Consider the following 23,608-nt stretch of genomic DNA (forward strand, 5'->3'; position numbering starts at 1 on the left):
AAATAATAATAGAGAACGGGAAAAGATAATGTGACAATGTGACAATGTGCTCTCCTCAAATGTTTCCCAAAATACATCTCCTGTGCTTTCCAGACACACCAAGATGCTGCAATGATGCTCCGCGGCCCTCAAAGTCTCCCCATATATGCTGTCACATAGTCAACATATTATTCTTACAGAGTGCTTGCACTCCTCCTGCTCTGGAAGGTACACTTCCTATTCCAGGCCACGGGGGGAATGGACAGGGTAACAGTGTACACTCAGTGGGTGTCCTGCTACAGCGGTGGCCGGTATGTGTCAGGGCCAGAAGCCTGTCAGTAGTGTGAGAAGGATCAGTCCATTGAATACTAAAAAGTGTCAGTTTCCCTTCAGGGTTGACACAGACCTGTCAGCAGGCTGGTGTTCCAGTGAATCCCTAGCTAGCTAACATCTGATGGACCACAGTCAAACATGATGGATCACCTGCTACATCATCTTAACCGCCGCATGGAAGGAGACGGATAGCATGTCAGAAAGAGGTACAGCGATGGGTCTTCGGTTGCGAAGCAAATCTAAGCAATAATGCAACAATTCCATATAAGAATATCCGATTATTATCAAACACAACATAGAGCGCAAGATGGACGAGTTCCCTTTGGGTCGATCAGAAACATCTTCACTTACTCTGACCAGTTCCTGCAGCATCCTCTTTTTGGGCAGAACAATGTGATTTTGAGGTTGTTGTGACACAGTTTTGAGAAACCCTATCCACCCAAGTTTATCCACAACCCAGTCAGCTATGTCTTCTTTATTCCACATGATGGATGGCCAAATGAAGAAACAGACAGAAAACTTTCTGTACTTCCCCCGGCCTCGATTTCATCGTGGCAGACATAAACAGATTTGATGGCGTCTACAAACTGTAAGAAGCAGTCTACGAACTACACAACAGCAGCTCCACTCATGAGGGAAAAGATCTGATTATGAGTCTGTGGCACCAGAGCATCCTTGAGGAGGATCAATAGCGACAGATGAGCGCAATGGAGTGATTTCTCCCTCTGAGGGGCTATGTCATGTCCCACCATCGTCAAAAAGACGGGCAGGCTCTGCAGATGTCCAAGTATTATGACTTAAACCTGGAGCGAAGGCTTGTGGACTTGTCCTCTCTCTATGTGCCAAGTCCAACATGATGAACCATGTCACCTGGGATCAGGCCAAAGGTCAGGTGTGTTCCCACTGTGATCATTCCTAAAAGACGTGCCAATGTTATCACTGTATAACAGGAAGTGATCTGAGATGAGTTCATCAAACCCCAAGAATAAAAAAACAAAAAAAACAAAAAAAACAGCCCCAGTCTGTCAGACTGTGAGATGAATTGTCAGCAGATGGCTTGTTGACTTGTAAATCCGTGCTCAGCTTTTGTGTTGTTGGAAGATGATGGTAGATTGGCCTTTCCATCTCATATGGTTCCAAAATTCAAATGTGTGGGATTTTACAGCTAGATTTAGATTCTTAAGTTATGGATGATAAATGTGTTTCTTTGTTAAAGGTTGTTTTTCTTTGTTGATGATGTAAATGCGTTTTTTAAGTGATGTTAGATCATGAGTTGCGCTGATGAGCTCTTCTACAAGAGCTAAAATTTATGGTTATGAGATGTTATGAAATGTCTGGCAGTAAGAATTCAATACATTTTAGCTTATTGCAGTATCTGTATCAAAGCCTTTATGGGTCATTCCTTCATAACAAAGGGAGTATTGTAACATTCTGCCAAAGTCTTTCACCTGCAGTCTGAGAGTGGTGAATTCATCCACTGCCAGTCCTTGAAAGAGTAAAAGATGTTGTGCTGAACATATTAACTGGGTTGGTTTGTGAGTCTTTTTGATGAATCCAGCTGCTGGTGTAGGTTGGGTTTGTGCACAATTAACTGCTCCTTCATTAGCATAAACCAAGTATATTTTAATGTGTATTGTATTCAGGACAATATAAAGTTACTTCAAACTATGTTAGGGTCACTGTGAAGTCACTATCTTTTTTTTACTTTTGACTCCTAAGCGGATGTAACAGGAATACTATGCTGTACAGATGGTACATCAAATGTACAGTTTGATGTGCGCTGCCGTTGTTCTGCGGGTCATTGTAGCAAAGGGAATAACACAAGCACTACACAGCAGCTTTGTAGTTTGACAGGTCAGTTATGCTTGGTGAGCAGAAAGAACAGAAAAGGTGGAGACATGCACAGATGAAGTGTTTAGATGAGGAGGTGCAGAAGTTTTGTTACAGTTTGGGCAATGTCACAAAAGTTTTGATATTAATACCAACATGTCTGGTGAGATGACAGCCCGAGCTGATTATTATCTGATTATTTGATCAACATAAATTTTTATCAGTACCAATTTCTAATCATCAATGGATCGTCAGTCATGTTTTTAAGCAGAAATGCCAAAAATACATTACAAATACAAAACATTAATCAATGATGAAAGCTCATTACATTTAGATAGCCCCACCTTTTCGGTCCATTACCATCAGCTTCCACTGACAACAGGCCTGTGTCAAAACAACTGTTAGTGCTGCCAGTAATGTTTAATGGTAAAACCATCAAGTGTTGTATTAAGGCTATATCATTAGCATCATTGACAAGCTCTTAGATTATAATGGGATTCCTTTTTAAATGTAGGTGCAGCAAGGAAAAGTCCAAATGCAGATCAAGTCAGAATGTAAACCTATAAACTATACAGGTCGGTTACAGGTGCGTCACAGATTGTAGGCTTGAAACCCTCGATTAGCACTTTTAAGGTGCTACTTGTAAGTTTTCTGTGTCGCTGAACGTGATTTCTTGCTAGGAGCAGGTGACGGTGGCTGACGCTTATCAAGAGCTTCGGCCGTCGTTCCGTTTGCAAGACTAGAGGTTATAATACGCCCCCTGAGCAGCACTACATCTTCAGGGCAGATTGGTGGCTACAGTGAGTTGCTAACGGAAAGCGACGAGACAGGCCAGGGCTAGCTGGTTAGCGTGCTAACTTCAGTAAAAGAAAAAATACGTAATAAAAACAAGAGCTAACATTGCTGTTGCTTTCCACCAGGAATGAAGTTTGACGCTATACTCACTAAATGTTTCTTCTAGACTGGTAAATAAACAGCGGTTAATGCTACCGCTGGCTATGTAGCAATAGCAACACTTACAAATAGCTACTTTAAACAAGCTTTTCCATTCATTGCTTCTCTTTTGACGGATAGTTTAACCTCAATAAAATGTCCACTACTGATCTGTTTGTGTCTCCCATAGCTGAAGAGTGATGGTGCTGAGCCACACATGAACACGACAACGCTCATTTCTCTGTACGGCAGCAGGTAAAACAGCTGTGTCACAATATTCCCTCTTCTAGTAGCACTTGAAATAATATGGCGAGGCGCTCGCGACATTCTCACAGTGAAAACAGAGGCTGGACTCGGTTGCATTTAGAAATGTCAGGTAATCCGTCTTTCAGGGATGAAAAGGCAGCCGTTGGGGATACTCTTGTTTCCTCTAAAGGAATCAATGAAGGAGGTGGTTTTATTTGATAGAAAACAGCGAGGGAGAAACAGGTTTAAGCTGAAAATACATTTTGAAAGTGGTTGAAAAAACATTGGTTCTTAGATTGAACAAGGTAACTAAATGGATGCTTACACCATACAGTAAAAATGCACTGACTATCCTAAATAAAACATTGGCAAACTAAGCATACGAAAGGTTTAGAATTATATGACGTGTAGCAATCAGGCAGTACACAGAAGCATACAGTAAAATTGCTCAGTACACATTCAATCTTAGCATGAAAACACAAGCCAAATGCTTTCTTTGCACATTTATCACTGCACCAAAAACATAGTCTGAATCTCTCCACAATCTAATCTCCACAACTTTAATTTGTGCAGCTGAACTCAAGTTTCCTTTCCTTTCCTTCCCTCTTGCCTCCCATCCTACCAGTCTAAATGAAGGGGCGAGTGTGTGGTGAGGCAGGCCGGAGGAGTTTTGATTTATCTCCACAGCTCACCCAAACTGATGCACTGACAGCCTAGATTGTTCTGTAGCCATGATAAATGCCCCATAAACAGACGCTCCAAGCCTGTTAAATGTGCTAACTCTAGATCCACACAAGGCCAGAGAGAAAAAGAAAGGCTAGATAGGCAATCACTGAGTGGGCCGCTGTACTCTTTGCTCTCATTTCCACATTAAAGCTAGCAGGGCGATAGGATGAGACTGGTGATTCCAGCCAAAGTAGAACAAATGATCCTTTCATGCTTGCTCCCCTAATGTGGTCAAAAACACACTAACAATGCTTTTAAATAGTCCTGTGTTATGATAATCCTGCATAGCACAATGTGCAGAAACAAATGCTCATGCTCATTATGGGTTAATTAACTGGTTAAAAAACAATAGACAGTTCCTTGCTGATAATCTCATTAGGCTACCTGAGAGGGAGAATCACTTCAAGACTCTGGGGGCGATGCCACCTCATCATTACTCGCTTATCTCAACGTTTGAGTATCTTTGTCTCCGTCCGCACATTCAACTTAGCCCATCTGAGTCAGCACTGCCTCTGTAAATCACATGCACTGGCCCCAGAGAGAGAGAGAGCGAGCTTCCCAAAAAAAAAGAAAAAAGGTGTGTGTCGTCCTCCCATTTCGCTCTGCCTTTCTACTGCCTTCAATAGGAGACCTTTAGGGTGGCTGACTGGCAGAGCCTGGGCAACAGAGCTGAAAAACAAGCAAATAAATCAGCTTCTGCCTATCCACTGCTCCTCCTAGCGCCCATCACTCAGCTAAATGGACAGCAGCCGCTGCAAATTTAGGCCTATCTGCACTCCAGTAGGTGGGTGGTGAGATAGGGTGTGGGGTGGTAATGTGTGTGTTTGAGTTTATGGACTGCAGGAAATGGAGACAAACAAGCCTTTAGGTGTACATTTTTTTCAGTAGTTTTCCTGCTCCCTGAGGCCTCAGTGAAGGCACTAAACTCAGGCTTACACTAAACAACACGTGAAACCATGTCAGGTCTGATTGTGTTACTAAACTTAATCAAAGGGGCTATTTTGAAGCTTTCACTGCTGCAAAATGTGGTTTCTTGCCAGGGGCAGGTGGTTGTGATTAGCTGTTAGCATGCTAACTTCAGTAGAAGAAAAGACATGACAGAGACAAGAGTTAACATTGTGGTTGCTTTCCACCTCTGGAGACAGCTGTTGGCAGGTAAAGGAATGAAGTTTGATGATGAACTCTCAATGTTTCTGCTGGACTGGTAAGCAAAAAGGTGCTAATGCTAACCCTAGCAATGTAACAATAGGAAAACTTACAAATAGCTCCTTTAAACTTGAGCTAATCTACCATTAAAACTTTCATCTGAGGTTTTCTGGTTCCAGTTTATCAAAGTGTGAACTTGTGCCATCTCCCAACACTATCACCAGAGAAGAAGAAGAAGAAGAAGAAGAATCAATATTATCCTTCAAAAGACCAGACGTCCAATATAAATGTTTTTAAAATCCTTATTTTCTACAATATCTGCAAATGGCAAGTACAGCAGGATGAAGGTTGGGGAAATATTGTGGTTAAAGCAAATAAACTAACGTATGGTTATGGTAAGGGAAAGATTGTGGTCATGTTGAATAAAAGGGAAAAAGCTGACTCTGGTCTCCTGCCTGAAAGCCCGTCCACCGCTCCAAAAGAACACACTTACTTTCTTTATCACATGCAGGACACACTTCTTCCTGCAATGACAGTAAACATTGGCTTTGGGTGTAAATCCTGATGTGCGGAATTGTCCAATATGGACATAATTCCTGGGATAGTGAGTCTGCATTTCCTGCAGGTTGATTCACAAGCATATGCAGGGCCAATACATTCACATTCTACAGGCTAAAACTGTCTTTCTGAATTAGTACCAAGTAAAATGAAACTTGTAACTGGAAAAGAAAACAAATCTTGGCACCTAAATGATCCTGCTTTCTTTAGTGTTGTATAAAAATATTATGATTGTCAGGTTGACAGTGTGACAAAACAACTGGCAGGAGTATCAAAAAATATTATATACTTCTCTAGAGCTTATTCCAGCTGACACTGAGCAAAAGGCAGCTTCACCCTGCACAGGTCTCCAGGCTATCACACGGCTCACAATGTGATACTGTCTAAAGACATGTACATGCACAACAGCCTATGTTGTATAACTATAATATCTAAAGCTAAGTCTGGACTGGGTTAGATTGGACTTACACAAAACATTTTTCCATTATTTTAGGATAATTTTATTATAAGGTATCTTTTTAAAATGATTTCCTATTCTCAAAACATATTAACTTGCTCTGCAAATAGTAAATTAATTGAATTGTTTCATTTTTCAGGAATTTCATAGATGACAATTTAGACAACAGCAACTTTTTTTAGCAAGTGAAAAGACAAATCTTTCGTTGGCTGCAGCTCCTCTGTGCAGGTTTGCTGCTTTTCCCCGTTTCATGTTACTCTAATGTTGACCATTAATGACACACAATTACAAGAGCAGTCTACCAGCTCAGCAAAACTGATGCAGCAGAACCTTGTTTTTTTTGTCAAACTATAGCGTCTTCATTACCCACAATGCAACTCGACCACCAACAGTTTAGCGATTCGTGTGTGATATGTTAATGGCAGCTAATGAAGCCTTCAGCTGCTAGCTGTAAGCAGAGACAAATAGTGGTCTGGTAAACTCACTTCCCTCTAGCTCCACAGTCTCCAAGTTTTTTCATCTTCAGACCCAACTAACGCTGACTCAAGTGACATCACTGAAGGTCAATTATCAGACTTCACACAGCCCCCTCTGGAGACAAACAACTTTTTTCAGTTATTCTTCTAAAGACCGGTAAACTGACTTTAATGTGTAGGTGCCCCTTCAAAACAATGAGTAAAAGGTGGGTAAGTAAATATATATAAATAATGTTCAGTAACAGATTTGAATTAGTCTTGCATAGCCAGACCTGCACAGTGCTGCGTTACCCCGCAAAGGAATAGCCTCAGAAAACAGCAAAGACGTATGTTAAATGTGAGACTGCACGATGCAGATCTTCATCAAAACTTTCTAGCTTGGAGGTTGTTGCCGTTTCCCGTAGTGGAGAAGATTTTGAAATCCGTAACAGGCAGGAGAGGCGGAGAGGCAGGAGTGCTCCGCCTGGAACTGGCGCCCAATGGCAGGCTTTATACTCACAACCTACATCCAGTCAGACTACATTAGGATTTCTGCTATCTAACCATTCTCTAAACTCTCTTACCCTTCACAAGGTCTTGAGTGGGTGGAGCTTACACCAGCTGACTCTGGGCAGAAGGTGGGGTACACCTTGCACAAGTCAGCGGTCTATCTAGAGCTGAAAATACAGTACTGTCTAAAGAAATCTAAAAAACTAATGGATGTGCAAAAAGGACCCGTGGATAATTCTGCCTTCCTCTGAGCTCGTTGGCAAGACTGGACTGACATCATCCTACAGTAAGTTGGGCTTTAAGGAGGCTTACTATCATCTCCCACAGGCCCCATCACTGCTGTGCAGATAACTGCAGAAGAGCCTGGAGTTGATGTATGCTCACAGATGTGACATATCACCAGTCACAGGTGCAGTCTGAACACTTCTCTTTCATTTCAGCCGTGCATGTATTCATCCCCATCCTCTCTCACTCTCTCTCTCTCTCTCTCTCTCTCTCTCTCTCTCTCAGGTCAGCAATCATCACCACCACAACAGGACTTCGGCGTTAGGTGGATCTGGACTGCTTGGCAGCACCATTTATCAAACCTGCAGCACTCATGGCAATTGGGCACCTGACAAAAGCTTAAAGGCATATTATTCCATGAGGCGTCCCGTGTGTGTGTTGAAAAGCCACCACCTGTGACTGCTCCAAATGTCCATCTTTGTGTGTGTGTGTGTGTGTGTGTGTGTGTGTGTGTGTGTGTGCGGGGTTAGAGGAAAAAAAAAAAATGCAACGGTGTGAGCCGGTTCAGAAGCGCTGTCTTATTAAATTATCTCTCTGCCTTTTACAGCAAGGCCCCCACCCTTCTCTTTCCATCTCTCTCCTAGGCTAAACATTTGTCTTTCCATTCATGGGTGAATTTGTATTCCATTGAGATGGGTTCCTGGTGGCGGACTGATGGCTGTGGGAGGGAGGATGGTGTTGGTGGTGGTGGTGGGGGTTGTGGTGGTGGTGGTGGGGGGGTGCGGTGCAAAGTCCGCATTCAGGCTTGCTGTTTTCCATCTCACTGCTCGGTTACAGCACTCGGCGGGCAGACAATACAGAAAATCAAAGCCTGGCCACAGTTGCTTAAATATGGCTTCTAATTAATGCAGTTCATTACGAGCACTTGATGCCGCTTTTTTATTGATCACCGAACATTATTTAAAAATATGCATCATTAGCATAACATTTGTCAGTGCGGCTGAAGATTTACTTAAATAGTGAATATATATTTCTCCTCCTGGTGCTTTTTAATGTAAATACTCCAAAGTCTTTTTGAATTTGTCTTAATATATTCTGCTGCTGGCGTGTAACTTACAATACTTTATGTGTTGCAATATATTATGAGACTGTTTTAAGTACAGAGCCAATTACTTCATTCTTACTCACAGTTGAATTTATTTGCAGTGAAGTACGAGACTGCTTGCTGTACAAGACACCCCCCCACCCCCCCACCCCACACACACACACACACACACACACACACACACACACACACATGGACCATTAAAAAAATTTCACCCTGTTTAATCTCATCTTGAAAAAATGACAGGGCACTTCCTGTCTGATACACACCTCGTGCTCTCATTTAGCACAGCATCGCAAGCGGCTACGAGAGCTCCCCTCTTGATTGGGTCAGGTGACTGTTTATTTAGCAACACTCCATTAAGTTGACACAGCGACTCCTATCACGAGGTGCGCCACTTTGCCTTTAATCAAATTGACAGCTGAGGAGCTATAATCAATGGGGCTATTTACATAATGCCAGGCTGCAAAAAAAAACAAAAAAAACAAAAACACACAAATGGTACCACCTGTTCTGTGGTGGTGAGCAGGAATCCTCCAGCAACAGGGTGACAAGCACAGTTGCACTTTTGTCATGTCAGGTTTGTAATAATTTACAAGACAAACTTCATTTGGAAATGCTGCCTTCACACCGGGGCGTTCAAAGCCCACATTCAAAACATGTGTCACGAGGGATTCAAATCTTTTTGTGTGTCTTTTTTATGTGGGTATGTGTTACTTATTATGTGCCATTTTGGGTCAGATCTCTAATGAGACTTCCTGGTTAAATAAAGATGGAAGACATTAAAAAAATAATCTTTGCTAAAAGAAAATTTGGCCAATTTCTGTTGAGTAAATGCTTTAAACACGTTTGTTACGTCTCAGCATGAGCACAGTGTGTTTAAGTGAGAAGGACAGAATATAAATATGACTTTGTTTACAAAGAAACTAGACAGGCTACCTTTAATTACTGTACAATGTAAAATGTTCAAATATATATCTGTCTGACTAAAAACTTACTTTAGCTTTTAATGAATAATGGAACGAAATAATTATTTGTGCTGAGTTGACAATATCAGTTTGTTAGTCATGAATTGAGTTGAGTGGGAGTGGGAATTAGGCGCTGCCAAGACGATTATGGCAGAGCAGCTCACTCTGAGCTTCAAGAACCACCTTTATATGCAATCTATGGTAAAACCAGATTCAGTTGCTGTTTACACTTTCTTATGGAAGGACGGAGGAAAAGTATTGATTTGATGGGAACTGGGTAAAACATCTCCTTCAAAAATAAGAGGTGATATCTAGATCTTAATTTAGTGTGCTCCATCCCATAGCCGCCTGTCAAACTTCTTCCGTCTGGTTTCTCCAATTTTAAGGATGACAAGTAACCCTTATAGTTTTTGGAGGAGCAATAAAAAAAATTTTTGTCACAGATAATTAAACCAGCCAGCCGGTAACCTTCTGAAAAACAATAGCTGAAAATCTCCAAGGCTGCTCTGCTGACATTTAGACTGTTTGTCAAACTGTCTACCCTTTTCAACAGAACTATGAAATCCATGGTCAACGTATACAGTTTCATAGCGGGACTTCTTTCTCAGGACAGAATGAAAGAGCAGCTTCCAGAGAGACTTTTAGTGCTGGAGCAGGAAATGAAATGACTCAGTGGGAGCCTGTCAGAATTAGTGCTCAGTCAGGGAGAGAGGAGCATATCAATCCAAAAGTATATTAACACCAGTTGCAGGAGTTTTACCCATAAATGACCTTATTTATAAGGTTTTTAAAATCTGTGCATGTGCAGTCACAGCAGATTGATATTGATGCTAATGTCTTTCCAAACCATAACAGCGGGCTTTCCGAAGAATTGTAGCTTCTGTGGAATCAAACATAAGCAGGAAGTAATGTCGAAGCAGCCCACTCATCTATGTTTGTCTTTATTTAAAAAATTTGTGTCCAATTGTTTCGTGTTTTTTGTTTGTTTTACCGAACAGGCTTTCCACATAAACATAAACATAATCCGCTTTGATTTCTTGTTCCTCTGAACCTCAAAAATGAAATTCAGCAGAAACAAAAGGATGTTTTGTTTCTCTGCATTATTCATTTGTAATTACGCCGAGGATTTCATCATATATGATCTCACTTTATTGCGGCGCAGCACGTGACTGTGGCCCACGGGTAGAATCATTTACTAATGGCCTCCGTTTGCTCCCCATTCAATAATAATAATGAGCTTGTAAACAAACACAAAGCCATAAAAGAGATTCTGGCACTTTCTGTGTTCTCCATTTACTGGAACCTGTGAGATCAATTATTCATATGGTTTCTATGGTAGCAAATCATGAAGAAGCATCAAGTTTCTCGTGCCACACAATTGGTTGAGCTCAGGCGGAGATGTCAAAGCCTCTTTCCTATAACCCCTGCCTGAGGCACAGTATCCATAAATAACTACTCACATTGTTTTTCAGTCTTTGTATATTTTGTGGTTGTGTTAAGTTCCCGCATTTGAAAATGGAATAGGTACGTTTTAAAATGAACTCCAGGAAAAATAAATAAATATGTGATTAAGTATAAAAAATAACAGGGGAGGTGTGCAATCCCTGTTTGTCAGATTTCACATGCAGGTTATTTTTAGTGTGTGATGTTTTCCTTTTAAGCTTTTAATTGCTTTTCTTGCGAGGCGAGCTGACACCAGACACTTTGACTGAATCTTTTTTTGGTCTCAATAATGAAAATACTGCGTTTATACAGTAAAGGGGAAAAAAGTAAATCCACGTGGGAGTGCACATAAGTCATCCACTGACATTGATAGTAAAATTGGGTAAAAAAAGGGAGCACTTTCTGCACTTGTTGTTATGGCGACCGCAAAGATATTACTTGTGACAAATGCCTACGTCTCCTCCGCTGATTGAGAGCAGAACTGGAAGCGATTACAATTTTCTTTAAATGAGTGAAAAGCAGGAAAGCTGAGGGAAAACCACAGACTGATGGTGCTCAAGACATTTGCTGCAGCACTGAACTGAGGCATTTACTGGAGAAGCTCAGGAGCCATCAGCACCAGCCTCATGGATGAGATTTTCAAACTGAAACACAGACCCCCCCCCCCCCCCTCCTCCGGCTGCTGCCATGGTGATGACCCCCACCCCACCCCACCCCCCGACTGACTTCCTCACCTCCAGAAACAGATAACATTATTTCGACTTTGCTTTGTACTTGTTGTCTCAGAGCGATGCTTGGCATAAAATGTGTTTTTTAATGTTCTCATCAAGACTATTACGAAGTCCAAAACACCTGATTTCCACATTACACAAAACTCATGCTGCCTTTACACATCAGTGCTGCAATAATCTGCTGTATAATGTCCATATTTGTCTGTCATTTTACATGCACAAAGAAAATGAAATCGTTTTCTGCAAACACCTGAAACGTTATGTAAAAGGCTTCGTAATATTCCATTGGAAGCAAATATAGAAGCCACAACAGCATCTCTGTCTTAATTAAAAAATTAAAGATGTCTTGCTACGGTGCTGTGCTGGTAAAACTGACCTCCTGGAGGAGGAGAACTAGTTTGCCAGAGAAATTATAAAAGTTATAATAAGTCACTAGTCAGTTAATTATGTTCTTACATTATCCCAAACGTTTCCATCAATTCTCCAACCTAGAGAAATATGTGAATTTAATCATGGTGTTGTGTCATTTGGTCGCCTGTCACTGACGTCATATGCTCTTTGTGCATGTGCTGGTGTTTTAGCTGCCGACCAGAAGCTCAAATAGACTTTTATCCAGTTTTAAGCCACATACACTTTTATACCTTGGTCGTTTTGAACTATATGTTTAAACGCTGACTTTAAACTTGAAACTGCTTCATTCTGTGTTTTTACTGGTTATAATCACCGGTTCTGTTTGTTTCTTTGATGGGAGGAGACCTCTGTGGATAATTCAGCTCCTGGTTAAAAAAAAAAAGTTCCTGAACTAATGACAATGAAAGAATCCAAACTGGGAGAAGCTGACGGCAATGGTGGTGAAGACAACGACTCCCATGATCCCATGCTTCACAACGTCACCTTTTGTTATTGTTTTGATTGAGAAACTCCTAGCGGCACTAGTTACATACTGTGCGTTTAAATGAATCAAGATGAGGATTGTTAACTTTATGAGGTCAATGAAATCCTCAAACAGCTTCTACTTTCTATCAAAAAAAGGTAAAATAAAGTAAAATAAGTAAAGTAAGTAAAACAAAATTAAAATAAAGAAGAGTACCAATTGTCCAGTCTTCAATTTCTGGGACAACAGAACACAGAACTTTGGCAATTAAACACAACTTCAATCATAATTTTTGACGAGCAGGTTCTATGTATCTACTGTATCTCTGTGAGAGTGTGTGCGAGGCAACAATGGCAATAAAAGCATCCAGTTGGACTAGACACAGGGGAAATGCTTGAACTATACCCGTAATTGGGCCTGTGATAGTCTTGGCAGCCCTGATAAAGGCATCCTAATGGGCTGAGGCAAATTATCTGGCTCATAATCAGCAAAGCCTGTAAAGGCCTGAGCTGGAACCGCACAACTGTACAAGAAATGAAGACACGAGGAGAAAACAACCACTGAGAATGTCTGTCGCTGAGATAACGTAGAAGATCAGATCAAAAGATGAGAGCGTCTCAGACATCTTTACAACAGCTTTAACCCCTGGGAATATTTCCTCATTCAAGGCAGCGCAGGTCAAACGCCAAAATATCTGGAGAACAGCGAATCTGGCGAAGTATTTTTGTCTCAGCAGATTCTTACATTTCCATGCTTGATCTGCTCTGTCACATCATTTTGCAGATTGCTTTCTCTTTGCAAAAGGCAAGGACAGCCCCAGCTGACTAATCAAAATGCTGGCAGTGCCCAGAGAGAGAGGCCGCGAATCTGAGAAAACAAACACCCGAAGTAAATCAAAAGTGATTTCAGAGGATGATCACAGATGGTGCGACCGAGGAGTGCTCCTACAAATTCTGCGCATCCCTTGGTGATTCACGCGTTTCCCAAGCTGCTGTCTACACTCCTCTAAAATAGCATGTAGCCCATTATGAATGCAAATAAAAAACATGGCTTGAGACCGGTTCTGGAGGTTTATGCTCTAACAGACAGGTAAGGAGATCGCTATGTAACCACCTACATAACTGTGACTGGCAGACAAACATATCCACAGGAAACATAATAGGAGGCCTCGTTATTCCAAAAGACGGGAGATGAAATAAAATCTACATAACAACAGTCTCAACAACTTGATTAAAACCTTTTCATTTACTTCACACTGCGTTGACGGTTTCCCCGTTAACTAGTTCTCAAACTTTCAGTCGTTACTGTGGGTGTAAGTGTGTGATGGCAACTCATAATCTTCACATGCATGCAGACACACACACACACACCACACACACACACACACACACACACACACACACAAGGACTCACCCCACTGCAAAGGAGCGAGCTGCAGGTGCTCCAGGACCAGCTGGTTGAGGACTCCCTCCACGCTGGCCTCTCCACGGCGCCGCAGGGAGGGGTGGGAGGGGTTAAGGAGAAAAGCATGGTGTGTTTGTTTTTTTGCATTTTGAGAGTTAATGACAAACACTGCTGTTTACACATATACAATATTTTACCTGCAACACTGGGAGTTAGAAAAAGAATAAGACTTTATTTAATAATAAGACTTTGTTTGTACAGCACTTTAGCAACAAAGCGCTTCACACGAGTCAAATATAAAACATCCAAACAAAGCAAAGTAAAAATGTAGATGAAATTAAAAAGACATCACACAATAAACGCTTTTTTATTAAAAAAAAATATGTCTTGGGAACTGAGATAAAACTGACTAGAGAGGATGCTACAATTTTGGTAGTTTTACCAATAACACGCACACACACACACACACACACACACACACACACCACACACACACACACACACACACACACGCACACACAGCAGCAGTTTACACTCACTTAGTAAGGTGACAGACCGACGGTGGGAAAACATTCATTTCTTAAGTAAGTGTTAGATTTTAACAGACTGAACGGTGATGAGTGCTAATGTTGTTAGCACCCAGCTCAGGTTAGGAGCTGTCGCTACGTTAGCCTAAACAAGCTAACTTTGTGAACGTTGTGTGTGGAACTTTCTTACAACAGTTACACTTCAGGGCACGAACATGTTGACGACATGCTGTTACTCGGTTACAGATCTGATCAGATCTGGATGTCTGTTCTTTGACTGACACTGGCTGAGGATTATAGGGAGGGGCCGGCCTGAGCATGCTCTTTAAAAATCATTAAAAAAACTTAACTTATAATAACGGGCAGCCAGTGTGGAGATGGTAAGAACGGGACTGTTCTGAAAACATTTTTTTTGGACTGAGTGAGGAGCCGAGCTGCAGCATTTCGAACTAACTGGAGGCGGTGCATTGATTTCTGATTGAGACAGGTATATAGGGAGTTACAGTAGTCAAGGCGGGAGGAAATAAATGCATGGACTACATTATATTGTAATTATAACCGGCTAAAACTGTAACAACCCTAATAAACTCTGCCGTCCAGAGGAAGACACAAAGCAGGAAATTTGATATTTGATAAGATATTTGCACTGTCTGGACCTACGATTAAGATCTCTGCCTTAACACTATTTAGCTCTGAGACATCCACTTCTGGATGTCATGTAGGCTGTTCTGTAGGGATCCAGTTTCCTGAAAAGGCTTTGCAGATAAACAATAAAACAAATCGGTGTAGATGACCGTGTGGAAGCGTCCTCCTCGCATTACATGGACAACAAACACAGCAAAGTTAAGCAAGAACCACCAGCAGATTAGTCATAACAATGTATTAGCAGCAGCAGATGAACATTACAACCACACAAAATGCAGATATCACTGGGCAATGCAAAGTAAAACTATAAATTGAAACTGGTGTTTAACTCCAGTTTACAGCTGCATTTGCTTTTACTAATAATTTTTTTTTTTTTTAAAAACCCCATAAACTGACTGCATCCTGTAATTTCTCTGTTATCTGTTCATTTAGATGTCAAAGGTGCAGGGAGACACGTGTTTCTGTAACCTTGCTATGACGACGGCATTAGACTGATCACAGGGAAGACTACCGATGTATGAACGCCGCATCAAAACAAATACGACTGTCAGAGAGCAATTACCCAGATAATATGTGATGATAAGGACAACGCTGATCATTTACACAGCTGACATTTGGAATAATGGGTGAGACGAGCAGCGCCCAGAGCACCGAACCTGTGTCTATTAACCTTTTAGGGAGAGTGGAGGGGGGAGAGAGAGAGGGAGACGACACATACTGTGCTGAGAAGTGCCTCTGCTCTGCTGCTGGATCATTTCCAAACTCAAGAGTCTGACTCACGGGCGAATCACATGTCACAGCATGCACCTGCATCTTATTCCAAAAAACAACACTCAGCGCCTCGGGCTTTTGATCTCTTGTGTATAGTTTTCTACTTCACGGCTTCAGTGGAACTGTTGGGGAGGAAACAGGAGGAGGCGGCGGCGGCGGCGACAGTTCGTCTCCGCTGGTCCGTCCTGGGTGACACGGTATAAGCCTGATGATCAACCAGCACTGAGCGTCTGAATCTCCGCTGCAGCAACAACTCCGCTCTGAAACTGACAGCTTTCATAACACGGGGGGATGTTCATTATATCCAGTGACCCAATGCACAAAGAGAGTAACCGTGGTAACCCCCGCTGCGTGACTCCACCGGTGAAGGACACACAGTAAAATTCACTCACTCTTCATCCTAAAGACTGATAGCGTCCTAAATTATTTAGCCACATACAGATACAACTGTCATAAGACTAATACACTAACACAGAATATTAATTACACCATACATTAGGGAAGTGTCTCAGCAACTAAATGGACTGCTGTGAGATCTGCTGCACATATTCAAGATTAATTCTAATGACTCTGCTGATCCCCACGACTTGTTCTCGACCACCAACGTTTTTGGTTAGAGCTGAAACAACCTTAATCAACTTTAAGTTTCACAAACACTGCTGATAAAAGGGGTCTCCCTCTAACAAACTCAGAGAAACTAGGAACATCTGCCCTTAAGAGAACAGTGCAACAGCTGTATTGGGAAAACAAGGGGTCACAAATGGTGCTTGATTTAAAAGGTTTCTGTCATTGATCCATCCATTGATTTTCCAGCACTTATTCAGGTGTGGGTCACAGCAGGTTGGGAGGGTGAAGCTGTGTTTTTTTTTTTCAGTCACTCCTGTTGCTCAAGCCATGAATATTATTTTGAAAACTTTTACTTCAGATAATTAATAATTTTTACAAGAAAACGCTGAAGTCTGACGTCTGATTGTAAATCGACACATCTGAACGTGGGTTGTGCAGGAGAGATGAAACTAAGGACTACAGCTGAGCATGATGCCTTGAAGGTGATACACGGCTTTTGAACAAGTCGTAAACTGCACTGTCTTCCCGTGTCCGCTGCGTCCACTGAAGCGAGTCCATACTGGAGGTTAACGTGCGGTCGCTTCCGGCTGGCTGCAGTGCATCGGATGAACCGTGATCTGGATGTGCTCTGCTGCCTACGACAGCTTCACAAGGAGTTCTAATAATAATAATAACTGACTGTGAAGTGGATATTAGTGCTGCTGAAGACAGCTTTGAGAAACAAATGAACCTCCTCACTGTACGTTCAGGGGTGAGTCATGAACTCAGCAGTGACCTCCTCTATGGGAAGACACGTGTTTAGCATCCCTCGCTCACTGTATACGGCCTTTTATTCCTATGGGCGAATCACTATAACTCACACCCATCAACAAAACAGCAATAATATTGTAGGGACCTCATAAATTACAAATTAAAGTGACTGTTACTTTGCTCAAGGCCAAGCGAGCGCTTCCGAGTGTGCGACACGCACTGTAATCAAATCTTTTTATTTCTTCAGTTTTTCATGCTGTAAAAGGGGAAAATCCAGCCTGAAGCAGAATTGACATTGTGCTCTTCTGATGCTTTCAGACGGCTGAGTCACTATCTGCACACAGAGAAACGTCTCCCTGCGCAGGAAACGATAGCATCAGGACTTCACTCGGTAACGTCGTGTGACAATTCCGGCGTCGCTTCATCGACAATGCGTCGGTAAATTGACTCAGTAGAAGTTTTATCCCGTCCAAATGAGTTTTATTGGAATACAAGGCTTCCAGCTGTGAATGAGAAGCCCCTTCATTTGAGGAAGGTTGCGAGACTGAAATGGAAAACTTTTCCTTTTTGCTTCCAGTTTACACTTTGGTCCTCGTTGCATATTTAGAGCAACGTGGTTTCTAATTGTTTTTTTCTCGTTTGCTTTGGTTTGTCTCAGGGTCGCCTGAGAAGACACGGGATTTATTGATGGCGATGTGCTGCTCAGCTTCAAAAGAAACTTGTTTGACTTAATAAATTACCATCATTACATATGTTTGAAGTTGGATGCATTGCATAACTGTCATTTAAAACTTTATAAATGAATACATAAAGGTTCAAATGACAGGTTCACTTTTCTGAATTCAAAGCTGCTGATATTTGAGCCAAAAAGAAGCTTTGGTGATTTTCAATTCTTCAAATAAAGTTTAAATAAAAAAGTTTTTTATTGTAAATATTCAATCAACATGCATTTTTTTGTTGTCAATAAACTGCTAATTATTGTTCCAATTAACTGTTTACTCAAAAATCCCAACACCTAAAGATAAATTAAATTCACAACCATATAAATAAGAGAAAAGCAGCAATTCATCGACGATCAATTAAAAAGATCAATCAGCTAATTACAGTGCTAATTAAGAGTCGACCTCCAGAATCTTTACATTTTGGATAAACTAATTAAAAAGCCAGAAGACCATGAGAAAGTAACTGTAGAGTCCAAACACAGTGTTGTAGGTTCAGTATTTCTTATACACAGCAGATGTAAATAGTTGTGATCAATTATCATATTGACATAATCGCTATAGAGAGTCCATGTGCTGCTCAGCTTCAAAAGAAACTTGCGTAAATTTATAAATTACTATCATAACATGTTTGAAATTGGCTGAAAATGATTAAACAGGCAGTTGTTTGCTGCAGTAGAAGAGGTGCTATCAGACTCGCTGCTGGGAATACACATTTATTTGTCATTTTCTTTCTTCATTCCTGCCTACATGCTGCCACATTACTTGTATATAAAACAATGCACATAACGATGGGAGTGTTCACGCCTTCATGAAAAGGGGGAAAAATATAATGGCAACTTCAGTGGCTCAGAGATTGGATTCATCATTAATTGCACACCACGTTCACCAACAGTCTGACAGGCACTTCTTAAATCTCTAAATGTGTGCACCGACCGGTAACTGCCAACTGATGAGTTATGGGCTGATACGAGGGACTATTATGCACGATGACTAGTGGTTCTTTTCAGCAGGAACACGTTATGAAACTCATGAACTTTACCAGAATCTTGACTGCGGGAACTTTGCTTTTGACTTTCTCACCACACAAACAGTCTTTTGCAACTTTGCGATGGCCCAGGGTTTTGTCTGCCATGTTGAAAGTCGCTGACTGGTCAAAGTGAGCCCTGGAGCCTGCTGCAACCCAGTGTGCAACATTCATTCAGGCTCAGTTAACATACGCCGGCTGGTTTTGTTTTTTAATCATGAAACCACTGTAATAAAGGCTTTTTAAACTTTTCTACTTTAACAAAGCAGAGTGCCTTGATTTGTTCGGGGAGTTCAGTCCCACTCTTGTATAGCTGCAGGTTGGACCCCCCCTCCTCCCCCTTGTGAAGTAACGTCGCCGACTTCTCAAAGAGTCTAAAAAGAGCTGCAGTCTTTTTTCTTGTTTTGTTTTTTTTGTTGTTTTGTTTTTTTATCTCCTTTGCCAACTCTGCACATCTCCTTTCCAAGGTGGATTTAATGTCTCACAACAGTTTGTTGTGTTATTGCATGAAAAATAAATATCAGGTTTCATATGCCTCAAACAATGCTGTTGCTTCTTAATGTTAGGTGTTTAATTTGTCTAATATTTACAGTTCATTAAAGGTCCCATATTGTATGTGCTGTTTGATTATAGATCAGGTCTAGGTTCTGTATTAATACTGTGAAAGGATCAAAGCCTCAGTCCACAGAGAAACGCACACAGCCTGTATTGAGAAACTGAGCCTTACAACGAGCCGTCAAGACTTCTGTAACTTTGTGATGTCACAACAAAACAGTCACCAAGCCCCGCCCACCTGGACCCACCATCCAGCCACGCAGGATTTGGTTTCTCTGAGCCTTTACATGAAATCTGCCATATTTTTATTCGATCCCTCAGAAAACAGTCAGCCAATCAGAGGAGAGGCTCAGAGCCTCCTCTCTTCTGATTGGCTCACCAACCCGTTGTTAATAGAGCTCCAGAGAGAAGCCAACACTTTAAGTATAGTGGGAACACCACTTCATTATTTAGAGTGTGTCCTCAGTTTGGTTTCTAACTCCCTCCTTCCTGGGACCATTTGGTTGTAAAAGAAAAAAAAAAAAGTTTAAATTAAAAGCTGTATTGTAAGTATAATGGTTGCCAAGGTTTTAAAACATATAACACACATGCTAACAGGTGAGACAGGCAAAAAAACAAAAAGTGGGGTATTAAAAGACAGCACAGTGTATCTGTTAACAACCCCACAGACCACAAGTACAAACCCAGCTTGCATGTGTGTTACGAGTTTTAAACCTACACATCTTTGATCTCTGGCAGTAAGTGTGTTGTACATGAAAGGCCTGAAGACAACAGCGTATATTCTATAAAGGAATAGATGAGTTGTCTCCCTGTGGAAAAACCAGAACACAGAGAGCAGCATGCTGACAAGGCTGGTGTCAAAGACTACCTCGGATGGACCGCAAAGCTTGCCCACAAACTAGGACCTATGGGAAAATGTTCTATCATACTAATGTGAGTATGTGCCACAATCACACACCCACACACACACACACACACACACACACACACACACACACACACACACACACTAAGACATCACTTCACAGTGTCAGAGTGGCAAGTGTTCTACCATACGCTTTCCCCATCTGTCAGTGTAGGCGAACAAGATCCCTGCTGGCCAGAGGGTCTCCAGATGTGGGATCCAGATGTCCTGCATCTCTGATCTGACTGATGTCAACAAACAACATTCAATAGGTGCACCCCTGACTGAATCTGTCAACACGCAACACTGCTGGAGGATATTACCTGTAACCGGGAATCCGGACATACCGCGAATGTGAAACCTTTCCCATCTCTATCTACTGTCTGTCTAACCATGATCAGCTCAGACTGCTTTCTCTGTCATAGCTCTGCCATACATGCAGCCACTGGAAGGATATGATGCTCCAACAGATGCCCAGCTTGCTGTTGATCTGGCAGCCCTGGGCATGCTGTCGCTCCTCCTCCAGCTGTTTGGGGTTAGTGAAGCGAGCGGTCTCCTGGTCCGGCTGTGGCAGACTCTCAAAGTCAAACTTGTCAACCTGGATGGCCATTCTGCAACAGGAGAAGGGAGAAGCACTTAGAGATACAGGTGTCTGCTTGCATAATTACTCACTGGCCGAAGGGAAATTCAACAGTCCTCGTTTTATGACTCTGGGGAAATGACAGTTGCATAATTGCCACATGAAACTTTATAAATAAGCTAATAAAGGTTCTGCTGACAGATGTTAGAGGGCTCACTTTTATGGATTCAAAGCTGTTGATAATTGTATTTGAGACTAAAAGAAGTTTTGGAGATCTTCAATTCTTCTTCTTCAAAACAAGAGTCAAAGTTTTTAATGTAAATATTCAATTAACAAGTATTTTTGTTGTCAATAAAGTGTTATTATTATTTGTCAAGTTTTTTAAAAAGTGATGAATGCCCGTCACAATTTCTCAGAGCCAAAACACAGACGCAATTTCAATATATATAATATTCAATTCACAAACATATAAACAGAGAAAAGCAACTGATCAATTATCAAATTAAAAAAAGTAAAACAAAAACAAATGACTGGGACCTTTCTACTTTCAGTAGCTCCTTTAAGACCAAGTGACGATAACGGTCTTTATCAAACGTGTTTCTGAGAAGCTCGGTGACGTAATGAGTGAACTACTGTGGCTCTGCTGACGGCTAACAGCTTACACGCTAGTAAGACGTCAGTTACAATTACTACTTTCTTGTTGTGTTCTTTGCACTGGGGTCGTTAACTCCCCTGACATTTTTCACTCTGGATTGTTTGTTATTTCATCCAATAAAGAATCACTGAAGGGGAAGAAGAGCTAATGAGTTTGCTAACTACCAGGTACAGAGTTAGCAAGTTTGTGGCCTGGTGAGCTCTTCAGTTCACACGTTTTATTGTAAACAATGTGTTTATTCCTCATGTCTCATAACCATAACTGACATCCATTGCTCTTTTGTGGAGTCGTTTACACTCAAGACAGTGAGGGCGATAAGGAGATGTTGGTGGCGCTAAAAGCTAACAGGCTACGACAGCCTCCTCCATTTTGGCCTCTGGTTCACCCAGGGGTCAGACCTGCCACGACAGCTTCTTATTGGTCAGCGTAAATGTCCTTGTCATTCACAGATTTTACGTTTCCATTTAATTCCATTGGAATGAACTGGTTTTTCTGCAAAATGCTGATGTTTTAAATGCTGGCATGACTCATCCTTAACTGCAACAAATGTAAAAGTGTGTGTGCACTGGGTTTCAATATGAGCAGGATGTCAACAAACATGACTGGGAATAAAGTTTATACCACTTTCCATCTAAATTAAAAGCAGCAAAAATCAATAAATCCTCGTAGTGTCGCAGTCATTTCAGGCAAAAACTCCTCTCCTGCCCTGCTCAGCAGAAGGTTGAATATTTAATACTATGAATATGTTTAGGTAAACTATAATTTTAACAACATACTTTATGCATTTCCAGTTTCCAGTTCTCCCTTACCCCCTCTATAGATCACAGCGGTCTATGCTCATCTTCATCTGCAGAATATTTCCATGGAAAACCGTGCTTCCACTTCTGCCTGATGACAACCGATGCAGGCTGATTTGTGTGGTTTGGCAAGCGATAAATTATTTATCTAGTCTGAACAAACACCCTTAGGCCCAAGCTCCCCTCCTCTACACTGAGGCTGTTTCTAAGTTATTTATTAACAAGAGCCGGGGTGTTTGTTGCCCGAGGTTACACCAAGTGCCACCTCCAGGATTCAAAGAGCAGGTGCAACACACTCAGCTCAGACCACACGTGCGCTCATCAAAACGACCCCCCAAAGCCCACCTCTCCCTCACAGCGTTTCGGGCTCTGCATTCAAAGATGAAATTATTAATTGGATGTATTCTTTCTCAGACTGTACAAATCTCCGTAGGGTTCAGAGTTCGCTACAAAGGCAGTGGATGGAGATATCCTGAGGGAAAAAGGGGGAGATAAGAGAAAAGGAATATGGGATGAGGCGGACTATCCCAAATGCCTGCTGAAAGAAGCTGCGCAGCCCACAACCTGACAGCTGCTCTGCCTCAGTAAAATACCAAAACACTATGAAATACCAGCAAGCATTAAAGCGGCACTAATTGAATAATACTGATTTTTTTTTTCTGCCACTTGGGAAAAGCGGAATACATTGTGAAAGACAACACTGACAACATTGCTATTACTATGCTAGCTGCCTATTTAGACATCCGGCAGGTATGGAGCTTCATAACGTTCATATTGAGTCTTTTTGTTTGCCACCTGATAAATAAATCTCATAGTCCCTCTCCCTACAGCTCTGGTTTGATCGCCACCAATGTCACAGGTAAATAGCTCTGCCTCTTTAGCTGCTTGTTCACCAGCTAGCAGCTTAGCGGCTAACGTTTTCTCCCGATTCAGGGGCCGCATCCTTCAGAGGCTGCATTCAAGGACTGATTACGTAACAGCGACACGACTAGGCCGTCCCATTTCGAAAGGCTTCATCAAATGCGTACGAGAAACGGTGTTTTCTTTTCCAGGTCGACAAAGGCTGTCCAAGGAATACGCTTTTAAATATAGGTATAAGTATAAGTATTGGGTTTCAGTTCAGTTGAAATGGTCCAACTGTGCAAAGAAAAAAAAAGTTACGTGTTGTAAAGGTTGCTAGGCGACAAG

The 23,608-nt window shown here is 41.6% G+C and overlaps 1 protein-coding gene across 3 annotated transcripts in view; it reads right to left on the reverse strand.

The window, feature by feature from the left end:
* Positions 1–23,608, reverse strand: part of trappc9 (trafficking protein particle complex subunit 9) — a 194,686-nt gene that overhangs the window by 52,375 nt on the left and 118,703 nt on the right. For all 3 annotated transcript variants that reach the window (XM_056398528.1, XM_056398526.1, XM_056398527.1), the window contains 2 exons: positions 20,846–20,999; positions 13,933–14,023 (listed from right to left, as the gene is read on the reverse strand). In XM_056398528.1, coding sequence (XP_056254503.1) covers positions 13,933–14,023; positions 20,846–20,999 — 245 coding nt within the window. The remainder of the gene's footprint in view (positions 1–13,932; positions 14,024–20,845; positions 21,000–23,608) is intronic.

The sequence above is a fragment of the Seriola aureovittata genome, chromosome 16, assembly GCF_021018895.1.
Source record: "Seriola aureovittata isolate HTS-2021-v1 ecotype China chromosome 16, ASM2101889v1, whole genome shotgun sequence".
NCBI lineage: Eukaryota > Metazoa > Chordata > Actinopteri > Carangiformes > Carangidae > Seriola > Seriola aureovittata.